Below are 15,167 nucleotides of genomic sequence, written 5' to 3' on the forward strand. Positions count from 1 at the left end.
GGCATATCATAATCTTTGAAATTCAAACCACTGCTTACCGTGAGAAGGTGTTCCTGGCGTAGTGCATGATGCTATCAAAATCATATGGCTCCCCAAGAGAGTTCACCTCCCCTGGCTCCATCTTGAGGAAGTTATATTCCTGGCCTGGGAACCAGAAATTCCACGCACGCCGTACAAACACACACATACGCACAAATATTTGCACACATGCAGATGTAGCAGCATGAGGAGGTTTTAGTTTGATCAACAGTCAGACTGTACCTACTTAGTTTGCTTTCATAAGTGCAAAAGCAAACAGCCTGCGCAACACATCTATAAAAAAAAATAAAATGACTAAATGTGAACAGAAAGGGTATCTTGGGGCTTTTATTCAAATACTTAAAGTCCAGCAGAGCAAAACTGGTGAAAGCTCTGATTTGCTTCTAAATAAAGCCGTGGGTCAGGTCTGAGATACTGCTGTGTGATATGATTTCACACCTGTCAGATTACACTGTGGTGCAGAGAGGTGTGTTTGAGCAGAAGTGACAGACTGTGGTGAGAGCGGTCCAGGTGACTTCACAGTCATTAAAAGGCTCATTCACACTCACTCAGCTTCTAGACTGAGTGTGAATTTGGAAACGCACACACTCGGTCTAGAAGCGTTGCTGTTTGTCTGCGTCTAGAAACAACCTGAGTGATCCCAGCAGAGACCACAGGTGTCTAATAATAGGTCTCACCTGGTTGGATGTTATCCCGGATGATGGTCACGTGATCGTCACGGTCGGGCCGCGTGTGTTCGTGCCAGAAGCCAATGACGTGGCCCAGTTCATGCACCACAATGCCAAACTTGTCACAGTTCTTTCCTATGGAGATGGCCTGGGGCCCGTTTCCACGACGACCCACATAGGAACAACACCTAATGAGGATTAGTAGGAAGTTGATAGCAGAGAGATAGGTAATTTACTACACAGTTGGCAGTGGAAATAAGAATCTGCAGTGTTATGTTCAAGTAACAATAAACGCACACACACACACACACAAGCGCACACACATCTTTTCAGGATTTCCTGGCCTCCACTACATCCACAAGAGGAAAAGCGGCAGGATTTAGGTACATAAAACACTCTGATAATGCTGCGGTTTCATAACCCAACGCTGTGAGAATTCACATATCGCTGTTCAGAACGCACGCATGCACATAGACACACACACACACACGCTTTCCTTCTCTTTTGCTGGGTAGCAGAGACATTCGTGCCAGGCTAACAAATCTGATTAAAGTTATCCAGTGAGCTGATTGCACGGTAAGGATCAGGAGTCACTGGAGTAGATACAGTCTCACTCTCTGCTTTTTTGGGTGGGGGGGTGGAGGGGTGGAGGGAAACCGTCAGTAAATTCATACAAACACACAACAGATGTACATGTACTGTGGTTATGTGTGCATTTTTATTTTATGTTTCCTTGTTTGTCTGATTTACACACATCCACACTGCACATCCAACCTGCAGGGTACTTAGAGGTCAGCTTAAAGTGCCTAATGCAGCCAACCAATCACAGAACACGAGCAAGTGACATCACCAGTTAACACATAGATATTTTCCTCACCTGCTGGTTTTTACATTTAAAAGCAACCTCATTTGGACTCATCCATGTATAACTTTTTGAGCTTCATCAGGCAACAAATATTATGGTTTGAAGTATTTTTGATGCTTGTGGCTGCACGGCTGGAGATATCAAAAATGCAATTTCTTTTTAAGCACTTTATTGGAAAATTATAAAGATGTCTTTCACGATTTCAGAAAAAGAAAACCACAAGTTAAATTCCTTCTTTACACAAAAACACTGTCCAAAAACTTCACATATAAATTACAATTGCTCTAAAATTGGAGACGTTTATTGTCTCCCGTTAACTTTTCCTTTAAATGTGCTTCAGTGCTTTTGATTCATGATGCCATGGGCACATTTTAGTCTACGAGGTTTGATACCACAGTCTGTTAACATGTTTGCGAGAAAATTTCCAAAGGTACAGAGAGTCTGCAAGCAAGCATGTGATTGTATTTAATTCTCCAGCCATAAAAAAAGTGTTTCAAGATGTGACTTTGCCACAGTCAACAAGGGTATTATAACTAACTCAAACCAAAAGAGAAACCAAATTAAAACTACAAAAAAATATTGCAAGAGACACTAAAAGAATCCTAAACTGAATTCCAAATTTATTTATTTATTTTTTTAAATCAAATTTGACTCTACACATCTACAGCTTGAATGTTGAGGTAAGGTTACATTTCTCAATGCATCAAAATAATTGATCAAATAAGTGTTAAAAGTTCAAATGACTCAGCAGTCAGAAGCAAGTCTTAGAAAATGTTATGATCTTCTTTTTAAATTTGGTCAAATTTTTTGGGATGTCGTGTCTGTGACCCAGCTAGGCTGTGATTGTAAAACTTGGTTCAATTTTAATAATAAAAGCCGCTATAAACTATATTAAACGTGGGTGTTGATTTACCTCACTGGGTTGGGCAGGTAACCCAAGGCTAATGCAAAGGCACTGGTTTCTTTCGTATTGCAATAAAAACTAAAAAGGCCCCAAATATGTAAATATGTTTAACTCTAACTGAACAAAGACAAAAAAATACATTAAATTGTATTTATACAGCACCAAATCACAACAACAGTCACTGCAAGGTACTTTATATTGGTAAAGACCCTGCACTAATGGAGAGAAAACCCAAACAATCAGACGACTCCCTATTAATAATACTTGGTGACAGTGGGAAGGAAAAACTCCCATTTAACAGTTAGAAACGGATAAAAGAAAAAAGAAAATGGAACTATAATAACACTGACAAGGATGCGGTGAAACCAGCAGGTACTGGATATTTGGTCTTGAATATTAACTTTTGAATGTGTCTGTTCTGTTAACCACAATAACCGCTAATAATAATCGATGTACACATACTGTAATAACTACACAGTCTCTTAATGTAAACTTTTGTGGTGCTAGCAGAACATTGGATAAAAAAAAATCTATATATTGTGAAAATCCTTGTTTCAAAAACATGAATTAAAATTTTTGTTACTCCAAGTCAAAAGCTCCAATTTTGCATCTATAAAACACTTTGTCATATAAGCAAAAGCTGGAACGAGTGAGAATTCTGCATTTTGACATTATTAATACTTGTTAAATAAGAATTGTTTCTAGGTCATTTTTACACCAACTCTGTAAAGTCACAGTTGGAGCTGGATATCCTACTCTTTCAACCATGTGCACAACACTGTCTCAGAGCGATAAATGCCCTGATCTCAGGCACCCTACAACCTCCCATCCAGTCAGTTGAAGTGTCACCACTGTACAAACACACTCTGACCCACCGTGCTGCCACTCGACAGAACAATGCCCTTCTCCAGAATATGAACAAAAAAACTGCACGAACATACAAACACTTAAGCCAAGCGCCGTGATTGGTGGGATGGGGAAACAGGAGCAGGACAGGAAGGAAAGTAGAGCTATTGTTGAGTGACCACATCGTCTCTCTGTGTGACAAGGTCACTTGTGAACTCTAGGTACACACACAATCACAAACAGACACACATTTCCAAACCAACCCGCAGGGTCTGTAGGTGAAGACTATGTAGCTTTCTTCATCTGTCTTCTCAATGAAAGTCACGCATGTCTGTTTCTCCCAGTGGCGCATGGCCTGCTTGAACATGGCCCTCTGACTGCCTGAAACACACAAATTTTACATCCTCCTTTTACACAATCACTCATGAGTGTGTGATTTACTGCTGATCGGGCAGCCGTCCAGCGGAGTTGCTTACCAGTGAAGTTTCCTCCTATGACGTAGGGAATGACTCCTCCAGGCCATATCCTCTCAGCTCGGGAAGTGGCTGCTCGAGGAATACGAGTTTTCACAAACTTTCCATTCTTCCCAGCTTTCCCACTTTGGCTCTTTGGACTGGCAGCTCCCTTGCTGTCATTTTTGGGGAGATAATCTAACAGAATGGTGAGAGGAAAAGTCACAGTTAATTAAGTGTTGTGTTCAAACCTAATAAATGTTATAAATATGAGGTCATAAATGTGCTTCCACAGTATTGGATAATGATGCTTCTTGTTATATTTGACCTTTCACAGTTTGTTTTAAAGGCCCACAGTAATAAAACTCAAACAGACATAATGTAGTTATGCTAATGCAATGCAGCTTTTTACATTTACATTGAGTCAAGTTCTAAAAATAAAAGTATAGCAAACTTTCAGTGGTGCCAGATATCAGTGTGTAGACCAGAGGTTGTGTTGCAGCTTTGTCGGGTCTATCAACACTTGGAAGAACTGAAAACAAGTAAACTTGTAATGGATTCAGTCTCTAGATCTGCTTCTGGTGTCTCTATTTCCTCATTGTGAAGTACTTCATTTGCCTAAACAGCAAAACAGGCTTTTAGGGTTTGATGAAATTTCAATTTAAAATCATCCCAGAAAGATGAGCAAGTTGTCTGAGGATTCTTGGAAGGAAAAGGCACTTTTCTAACAAGCTACCATGGTTGTTACTTTCTACGATGTGATTATTTGGTGCTTCTTCTAGAAAAATCAGCTTGTCACTGATTTGTGGTATGACTTTGGTTTTCATGAGTGGGCCCTCATAAAAGTTTATGGTGTAGTTACAGCCATGTGAAAAAGAGAGCTTTCACAGCAATCTGTGAAACATGACATATTTCACTGTGTCACAAAGCAAAACTAAACTGCAGAAGCAGAGGGTGAAAAACGTAGTACAGCCTTACTGCTTCTATTGGAATTAAGGGTTGAAATAGCAGCCAGGTGCTGCTAATTAAATGCACTCAAGTAACTGATCATGAGAAAGTGTGAGCACCTCCATAAAACCAGAACTTTCGGCAGTCTGGAGCATTCAGCTGTGTACTAACGAAGTGCCACAACCTGGATGACCCCACAACGCTTGGACTGCAAAAAACCCAAGAGCTACATCTGAGACTCTACAGGCCCCAAAGTGTTAAACGTTAAAGTTCATGACAGTTACACTTAGAAAGAGAACAAGTATGGCTTGTTTAGAAGGCTCTCCAGGAGAAACCCCAAAACTTATAGAACAATGTCTTTTACACAGATGAAATTAAAATGAAGATGGTTACCCATAATGCACAGCACCACATTTGGAGAAAACCAAATACAGCATATCACCAAAAAACACCTCACAGCAGCTGTCACCACTGTGATGGAGCAGTGATGATTTGGGCTTGTTTTGCAGCCACACAGCCTGGACACCTTGCAGTCACTTAGTAGACCACGAACTCCAGTATACAAAAGTATTCTAGAGTCAAATGTGAGGCCATCTGTTTGACAGCTAAAGCTCGACCCAAATTAGGTCATGCAATAGGATAATGATCTCATGCACCACATGAAATCTACAAAAGAATGACTGAAAAAGAAAAGAATCAAGGCGTTGTAATGATGCTGTCAAAGTCCAGACCTCAACCCGATTGAAATGCTATGGCGGGACCTTAAGAGAGCTTGCATAAGCAAAATGCCCACGAACCTCAAAGAAGTGAAAGAGACGTTGTTATGAAGAGTGGGCCAAAATTCCTCCCCAACAATGCGAAGGACTGATAAAGTCATACAGATAATGATTACTCCAAATTATTGCTGCTAACGGTGGTTCTCCTAGCTAAGGAATCATGGGGTGTGCTTAGTTGTTTGCAGGACTGTATAATGTCCTGTGGAAATTCTTTCACATGACACAGCATATCACCACGATTCCTATTGAATTGAAAGAAAAAAAGTTTATCTCACTGGGACTGTAGCCTAATTTATGTATCTTAAATGCTTTACTGTGTCTTTATTGTTTTTTTCTTGGTTGCAGTTGCAAGGGGAAAAGAAATTTTGCTTGCAAAGAAAACCAATAGGCTGTCTAGGTCATTCAGTTCCATAAACATTAATGACTAACAAAGTAAGTTAAATAAAGTCCCTAAGCTCCACCATGCAGACTCAGCAGGTTTCATGAAGTTTGAAAAACAGCATGGGATGAATTTTAGTTTGCTTACCAAAACCAAACCTACGTATTCTTTCTAGCAGAAGGTATAAAGACCCTCTCTTCTTCAGAGTTTCATGTTCCTCGATTCCACCTGGCAAACAAAAAAAAAGAAAAGAAAAATTAGACAATGACAGATCCTGTTGTCCTCAGGTGACCTCCTGTTTACTTCCTTCCTTTTCAAGCTACTCTACTCTGCAACTGATGGGTAATGACAGAGTTTCAAAGAAAACACAAGACAGTCACAGTTAGAGTGAGTCCACTTACCAGACGTGTGCCCCTGTCGAGAGTGTGTGTGCATGTGTGTGTGTTGTGTCAGGTCTATCATCCTGTCAATCTGGAACATGCGCAGGTCTTCCTCATCTAATGCGATGTCACCCCAAAATACAGCTGGAAGTAAGAGAACATTTTCCAGTTATTATCAAATCCTAATACTGTTATAAAAACTCCTTAAAAACTCCTTTGTCCCACACGCCATCAGACTGTTTAACTCCTCACTGGAGGGGAGAGGGAGGAGAAACAGGGGGACAAGGGAGGGCGGGAACAACTGAGTTGTAGGGGCTTTTCTACACGGTGCAATATTTGCAATATTTGCAATATTTGCAATATTTGCAATATTTGTTTTTTGTTTTTTGTCTCTTTCTTATATTTGACTGTGCAATAATCACTGTGCAATATACTCACTCAAATGAGCAATCCTATTTATCCATATTGTATATTCTGTATCTATATATGTGTATATGTGTATATGTGGTGTATTTATGCTTATATCCTTACTCTCATTCCCCTTAATGTATCTGTAACATGCAACTTCTTTCGGTGCTTTGCTACTGGAAACTGAATTTCCCGGAGGAACCCACCCGAGGGATTAATAAAGTTTCATCTAATCATCTAATCAAAAAGTGAAAATGCTTGCATTTCTGTTGACCATCTTAGTGCATGCTTGTAAAGTTCAAACACAAAGACCCAAAGCTAAACCATGACCAGAATCACAATGTGCTGAAGTGTAACAAATGTGTTTTTCAGTTTCAGACCAACAGGAGCCAAAGAGTGTGATGTTGTACCGGCTAATTTAACAGCACAGCAATCTAACTAAGAACAAAACAATGTTTCTGAAGTTTGTGAACTTCAGTTTTGATGGCTCAACTTGAGAGACGGTGACCACGTCGCAAGTGAGAGGCTGAGGGACACTGCACACATAGACAGTAGTAACTTAGGGTGGCTGTAGCTCAGGTGGCAGAGCAGGTCAGCCACTAATCTGAAGGTCGGTGGTTCGATCCCAGGCTGCCTCCTGGCGGCATACCAAATATCCTTGGGCAAGATACTAACCCCGTGTTTGCCTACTGGTGGTGGTCAGAGGGCCCGGTGGCGCCAGTGTCCGGCAGCCTCGCCTCTGTCAGTGCGCCCCAGGGCAGCTGTGGCTACAACGTAGCTTGCCATTGCGAATGGGTGAATGACTGTAGTGACTGTAGTGGCTACAATGTAGCTTGCTATCGCCAGTGAGTGAATGTGTGTGTGAATGACTGAATGTAGTGTGAAGCGCTTTGAGGTCCTATGGACTATAAAAGTGCTATACAAATGCAGGCCATTTACCATTTAACCAAGATGAAGTACAAGCAGCCACCTGCGCGACCAGGTCAACGTGAGACTATTGCAATCACGATCATGATTTATGAATTCCTTTTGTATTTAAAAAAGATGCTAAACTTGTAACTGAGCCCATAAACTCACAAGAAAAAATGTTTCTGCAGGTAATAAATGTGGTGAGCAGTGAGATAATTTTCTCAGAGACTGGTTCATATGTATGAGGTGTTTTTCCAGAAGCACTGTAGTTTATAAATTCTTGAACCTTAATTTGTACATGTTATATAATATATAATGTCTTTGTAATGTGCAGCCATATATGATAAATGCCACTACTTTGAGTAGTGGCATTTATCATATATGGCTGCATAAAAAACCCCTAAAAAAACAATGGATAATGAAAAATAAAAGTTAATCACAAGTTAAACGGAATATTGTGTTTCAAACACCACATGTACAACAGTTTGTGAGAGTGGAAATGGAAATGTTTGTTTCGTTCTACTTTTATTTAACACATGGGAACAGAAAGAACTTACATTTCAAGGTTGTTACAGCAGGGATTTATTTGTTCTGAAGTCTGATTCATGTTCAAAGTATTTGACCTATTACAACCTCCAGTTCAGTGGTCGTGGTTTCTCGGATTAGGGAAATACAAATATCCTTTTGTTACAGTCTGGGCAGCTGCTAAGGTAGATGTCACACATACCAGGAAATTACTCAGTGACATCTATTACTTTTGAGGTGATGACTTAATTTAACCTTCTGGCAATCAACTGTCTAACTTCCTGCACAGCTATACAATCAATTGCCAGATCCTCTGCTCTAATATACAGAAATCTGTATCTGATATAAACTCAGAGATCAAAGCAGCTGTGTATTGCTACACAGACACACACACACACACACACACACACACACACACACACACACAGCTATCTTCAGTGTTGGGTGTAAACATGTTAATCGTGTCTAATCGTGTCACATTACATTTTTCAGTAACACAATAATGTAACACATTGCTGCACTAAATTCAGTAATCACATTACAGTTACAATTACATAATCACTTTCATTACAAAGGTTCTTCAGTTGCATGCCGGGCAAATGGAAAGAAAATCATATGAAAGGTGTCTTTTTCTTGCAAATATAACATCAGCTCTCCACAAGCAGCTGCACAGACAGCACGTTAACACAAACTAGTCAAGAATCAAGAATGGCCTTAAAGTTGAGTGCATGCTGACCCCAGCCAAGCAGCCAGAGTCTGAATTTGAACAGGTAACAAAGACAATGAAGGGCAGTCAGGCTTAAAGCCTCCTTTACACCTGTACATGTTTCTACAGTATAATCACTGTGGCAATTACTTTGAAGTCTCTTTGCTCTGGTTTCAAACTTCGCTTCATGTTCAAATTTAAACACTGTAAAAAAAAAAGTATGTGTCCTCATTGAGAGATTGGTGTGTTAGCATGTGGGGCTATGGTTTATATGCATTTCAGGTTGTCTTATGAAGTAATGTATAAGTAATGTAACAAGTAGTGTAATGAATTACTTTCTCCAGGGAGTAATTAAGTAACCTCAACACTGGTAACAGTGGCTGTTACAGTGGCCTGAAATCAGGACACTCACTGCTCTGCTGTTTACTCTCTCTACTCCTGCCCTTGCACCACTGACATCCTCTCTTTTTCCTGGACAAATGAGATATAATCTATCAAGCCTGTTCTGGGGCTACCTCGTGATCTTCTACCAGTTACTTTTAATGAAAGTGGAAACATCCGATCGGATGCTCAGACCACTTCAGTGGGTTCCTCTAAATGCAAAAAAGGAGCGGCTCCAGTCTTTGCTTCCTTAGGAACTTCAAGCTTCAAGCGCTTCATTTTGGTGTTTACATTTCAACAAAAGACAACCACAACATATTAGCCAAGAAAACACAAGAAAAACTCCTAAATCTCTAAAAGCTCCACGAATAAAATGCAGGATTTCTGAAAAAAGGACCTGAATGTGGCTGTGCACCTTCACTCCCCATCCATTCTCCTTTCAACCATCCTGCTGAGAAGAACAGATTGATGTTCAAATTCAAAATTCAAATTCAAATTCAAATTTTATTTGTCACGTACACAGTCATACACAGTACGATATGTAGTGAAATGCTTGGACAACTGCTCGTGGCCTAAAGAAAACAAAAAAGGAAAAGGCTATGAATAAGATAGGAAATAAATATGAAAAATTAAAAAGGGTAAATTTAACTAGGAAGGAATAAAATATAAATTAAGGTTAAAAATGAAATAACTGTACAACACAAATTAGAATGAAGGGTAAATTTAACTGGGAAGAATAAGATAAAGATAAATATATAAATTAAAGTTGAAAATAAAATAACTGTACAACAAAATACACAATACACAATATAGAACTATATAAGAATGTATGAAGAAATCTAAATATAAATAAATATATACACAATAACAGCAGCTGTACAAGTATTAACCGGAAATGAAGAATATAGTGACCAGTGTTGTGCAAAAACAAAGTCCAGAAAGTCCAGTGTGTGTGTAAGAACCATATGTGTGGGTCAGTACTGTGTGGTGGTGTGATTGAGAGACCGTATCGCCTGCGGGAAGAAGCTCCTCCTCAGTCTCTCTGTGTTGGTCTTCAGGGAGCGGAATCGCTTTCCTGACCTCAACAGAGAGAACAGTCTGTTGTTGGGATGGCTGAGGTCCTTCACGATCTTCCTGGCCTTGGTCCAGCACCGCCTGCTGTAGATTGAGTGCAGGTCAGGGAGCTCGGAGCGGATGGTGCGCTCAGCTGACCGCACAACCCTCTGTAGAGCTCGTCTGTCCTGCATGGTGCTGTTCCCGAACCAGGTTAAGATGTTTCCCGCCAGGATGCTCTCTATGGTGCACGAGTAAAAGTTCCTGAGCACCTTGGAGGGCAGTTGGAAGTCTCTCAAGCGTCTGAGGTGGTAGAGACGCTGTCGGGCCTTTTTCACCACGGTGTTGATGTGACAGGACCATGACAGGTCCTGCGTGATGTGAACTCCGAGGTATTTGAAGCTGTCCACTCTCTCCACTGGGCACTCGTTGATGACGGGGGTCTGGTAGTTCCTCTCCTGCTTAGTGCTGAAGTCCACTATCAGCTCCTTTGTCTTACTGACGTTTAGAAGGAGGTTGTTCCTCTGGCACCAGTTCTCCAGATTCCTAATCTCCTTCAGGTAGGCCGTCTCGTTGTTATCAGAGATCAGGCCCACCACGACGGTGTCGTCAGCAAACTTGATGATGGTGGTGGAGCTGGTAGTGGCCACACAGTCATATGTGTACAAAGAGTACAGCAGGGGGCTCAGAACACACCCCTGGGGGGCTCCAGTGCTGAGAGTGGTGGAGGCTGAGACATGTCCGCCCATCCTTACTGCCTGTGGTCTGCCAGTTAGGAAGTTGGAGATCCACTGACACATAGATGAGCTGAGTCCCAGATGCTCCAGCTTGGTGGTGAGTGTGGAGGGAATTATGGTGTTAAATGCAGAGCTGTAGTCTATGAAGAGCATTTTAACATAATTCCCCCTTCTAGTGTCCAAGTGAGTGAGTGATGTGTGGAGGAGATGAGAGATGGCATCGTCTGTGGAACGATTTGGACGGTAAGCGAACTGTAGTGGGTCCAGTGTGTCTGGTAGTGAAAAAATGATGAAGTCTCTGACCAGGCGTTCAAAGCACTTCATCACTACTGAGGTGAGGGCTACAGGGCGATAGTCATTGAGAGAAGCAGGGTGGGGTTTCTTCGGGACAGGAACAATGATGGACTCTTTGAAGCATGTGGGGATCACCGACTGAGATAAAGAGATGTTGAATATCTCAGTGAACACAGGAGCTAGCTGGTATGCGCAGTCTCTTAGGATACGACCTGGGATGCCGTCTGGTCCTGCTGCTTTCCTGGTGTTCACTCTCTTGAAGGCTCTCCTTACTTCATGCTCGGAGATGACGAGCACGTTTCCGGTGCTGGCAGTATCTTCCTGTCTGCAGCCGTTAGCGCCGCTAACACTAGCATTGTTGGAGACCTTAGCTGCAGCCTCGAAGCGAGCATAGAAAGTGTTCAGCTCGTCTGCCAGAGTCACGGCCGCGTTCGTCATACCGGTTGTTGGTGCTTTATAGTCCGTTATTGTCCTTAGTCCCCGCCACAGGCTCCTAGAGTCACTCTGTTGGAGTTGTGACTCTAGTTTCCTCCCGTAGCGCTGCTTCGCCTCTTTCACCGCCCTCCGCACGTTATATGACGCGGCTTTGTACGGGTCCATGTCCCCCGTCATGAGTCCCGTGTTGTAGGCAGCGGTGCGGGATCTCAGAGCGTCGCGGATGGTTTTATCCACCCACGGCTTCTGGTTGGGAAACGTTGTGATAGTCTTTGTCTCCACGGTATCATCCGCTAGTTTCCCGATGAATCCCACAACCGCTTCCGTAAACACGTTGACGTCATCGTCGGAGCTGTTTCTGAACATGCCCCAGTCTGCGTCATCGAGTGCGTCCTGTAACGCGGCCACCGATTGATCCGTCCAGCGCGCGACCTTCCTCTGAACCGGAACTTCCTGTTTCAGCCTTTGTTTGTATTTTGGCATGAGGAAGATGGCGGCGTGATCAGATTTGCCAAACGGGGGGCGGGATTGTGCCTTGTAGCCGTCCTTGACCGTAGTGTAGCAGTGGTCCAGTGTCCTTTCACCCCTGGTGGGGCAGGAGATGTGTTGATAAAAGTTCGGCGCTGCGCGTTTGAGGTTGGCGCTATTAAAGTCCCCCGTCACAATAAGCGCAGCGTCCCGGTGTTGTGTCTGGTGCTGTGTGAGTGCCTCATGCAGCTCGCATAAGGCGGTGACCGTGTCCGCTTGTGGTGGAATATAAACGGCACTTACAATGACCGATGTAAATTCCCGAGGTAGATAAAAAGGACGACACATGATGGACAGTAGTTCCAGATTTGGTGTGCAGGAGCGTGTGAGAGGAACAACGTTCGCACTGTTGCACCAGTTGTTGTTCACCATTAAACACACGCCGCCTCCCCTTGACTTCCCCGAGTCCCGTGTCCTGTCCATGCGGTGAACCGAGAAGAACTCGGCCGGCTGGATGGCGTGGTCCGGCACCGCTGGGTTCAGCCATGTCTCGGTGAAGCAGAGGAGATTGCAGTCCCGAATGTCTCTCTGGAACTTTATCCTGGCCCTGAGGTCGTCAAGCTTGTTCTCCAGTGACTGGACGTTGGCGAGCAGGATGCTAGGCAGAGGTGTGCGGTGTGCACGAGCTCTCAGCCTGTTCCTGACGCCGGCTCGCTTCCCTCTAGGCCACCGCCGCTTCCCTTTGTTCTCCCTCGAGATCTCACTCGGCCAGCTCGGATCCGGAGTTAAAAACTTCGAATTGTGAGTACATTGTATACCAATAGAAACAAGAGTGTCACTGTCATACCTAATGTACCCAATGGTGATGATTTTGCCGATTTAGAAACGCTGAAAACTAACTTAAAAAACAAAGACAAAGAAAAAGTGGTCGGAGCAGTCGTGACGGCAGCCGACCTCACCGGTGCCATCTTATAGCGCCGGTGTTGATGTTGATGATGTTGATGTTGTATGTTGATGTTGATGATGCTGACATTAAAAAGCAGTCCAAAAAGCTGTTTTTGCTTCATTTTTTGATATATTAATGAGAAAACATGAAGTGTAATCATTTCAGGGTGACCCTGAAAACAGATAAAAATGTGCATGCTTAAAAAAATCATCATTTATCTATGTTTGTACATGAAAAGGACAAATCAAAAACTTAAACAGAACTTTTGGTCCAACATCACTGTCAGGGAGCACGCTGCTTCGATTTTTCAAATGTCAGGTCTACAGGCGAGCTGCAGTGATACCTTGATACCTTTGAGAAGCTACACGGTGGCAAAAACAGCTGCACTGCACGTACTGTAATAGACCTTCCCTCCTCAGTCTCTTCATCACCTCAGTCCAACACACACACATACACATAGACACACACGTAAACACAATTACCCCGCTAGCTTGTAACAATGGACAACTGAACGATAGTCATCTCTGAGTGATTAGCTGAGCTGAGTTATTGGCCTCCACAGGGATTCAAGACACTAATACACTAACAATGGCACGGGAGAAGATTGTCATTTAGCTAATCGGGATTGCCGCTAAAGGAAAGGGGGTCAGGGTGCCATTGTGCTCAACTCGGCACTATTGTTACAGAGAAGAGCAAACCACGGCGTCCATAGATTTATGAATAACAACATCAGATGCAGTCTGGGAGTGTGTTTGGCTCAGTGGTGTTTTATATTTTGCTTAGATTGGAAGGATAGCAATCTAAATTAGAGCTGGATGTGAAGCAATGTGTTTATTTTTATATATTATGTAAAAAATCACCTTTAAAACCAGAAAGAGCCAGCATTTGATCAGGCTGCCTTAGTATAAACTGTGGAGGTAGCTTGAAACAGTAAAAGAAGTAGATGTGCGAAGATATGCATTTATTAAACATCATGGTAATCCCTGCTTTTATTACATAATTTACCAAATGCACATTGTACAATCGAGAGAGAGCAACGATCACCGCAAATGACCAGCAGCTGGCTTTGTTCGCACAATAGTCCAAAGTAGTCTACAGCAACAAAAAGCATCAGACTTCTGAAAGTCTGAAAAATTAATTATTTTCAGTCTTTCTTTAATTAATCTTTCATGATTCACTAAGTCTGACTCTAACTTTGAGCTACAGGTGATGGTTGCTACTGGGTTCGTGCTGAGCTCCACAGAGATGACCAACCAGTTTTTGGTATTTTAATGAGGGTAGTACGTCACACAGCTTGTGCACAGTTCAGCTTGGAAAGAGATTTGTTTAGGAAAATCCATTCTTCATTTGTCATGAATGGTACTAATCAAACTTCTCACTGTCATTTTTCGAGTATTTGCAGCTCTGTTATTTATGCAAGAGCAAATGCAAAACAGAATCTGCTATCCCTTTAAATATATTTTTTCCCTGGGCATTTTATAACGAGAGTCTGGATTGGATTAATCCCTGGTTGAAAGGAAAACCATTTAAAAACATATATAAAAAGAGGTTTAATACTATGTGAAAAGGCTGATCTGGGTGCGACTTTGACACATAAAGTCGCAAAAACAGCACAATTACACCAGCACGTTTTTAAAGATGTGGTCTGGATAGTCCTATTAGAATTGTTATTTCTGACGCTAAATTGCTGTGGGTGACAAAGTTTTCCTCTAGCATGTTCTCTGCGTTCATAGTGAGCCACAGAAGAGTGAAAAAACAAAAAAACTGAACAAACAATCGACTTAAATCTGCTACTTCAACAGCAAAAGGACAATGTGACAATCCTCGTACAAACACAGTCTGCATCACCTTGCATGTGCATTGGAAAAAGACTTTCCCTTCATTTTTGCTCCTATTTGTGGGGCAGCGTGAATGTGACAGTGTCCTGAGATTACACTTCTCTTGGCTCTGAACATTTCAGGACAACAAGGGAAAAATATAAGGACTAAAAGTTTTCCAGAGAAAAGGAGCTGACACAAGCAGAGATACAAAGTGAGAAGTGGAGGGGG

General features: G+C 42.2%; 1 protein-coding gene across 1 annotated transcript in view; it reads right to left on the bottom strand.

Annotated features, from left to right (window-relative positions):
* Window positions 1-15,167, bottom strand: part of tll1 (tolloid-like 1) — a 58,602-nt gene that overhangs the window by 28,594 nt on the left and 14,841 nt on the right. The window contains exons 2-7 of the mRNA XM_085355771.1: window positions 6,279-6,401; window positions 6,025-6,105; window positions 3,799-3,972; window positions 3,586-3,703; window positions 717-895; window positions 39-144 (exon numbers count right to left, since the gene is read on the bottom strand). Of these exons, the coding sequence (XP_085211897.1) occupies window positions 39-144; window positions 717-895; window positions 3,586-3,703; window positions 3,799-3,972; window positions 6,025-6,105; window positions 6,279-6,401 (781 nt within the window). The remainder of the gene's footprint in view (window positions 1-38; window positions 145-716; window positions 896-3,585; window positions 3,704-3,798; window positions 3,973-6,024; window positions 6,106-6,278; window positions 6,402-15,167) is intronic.

This window comes from Diplotaxodon limnothrissa, linkage group LG6 (genome assembly GCF_057381915.1).
Source record: "Diplotaxodon limnothrissa isolate DT_005_m linkage group LG6, D_limnothrissa_male_GT1.1, whole genome shotgun sequence".
Lineage (NCBI taxonomy): Eukaryota > Metazoa > Chordata > Actinopteri > Cichliformes > Cichlidae > Diplotaxodon > Diplotaxodon limnothrissa.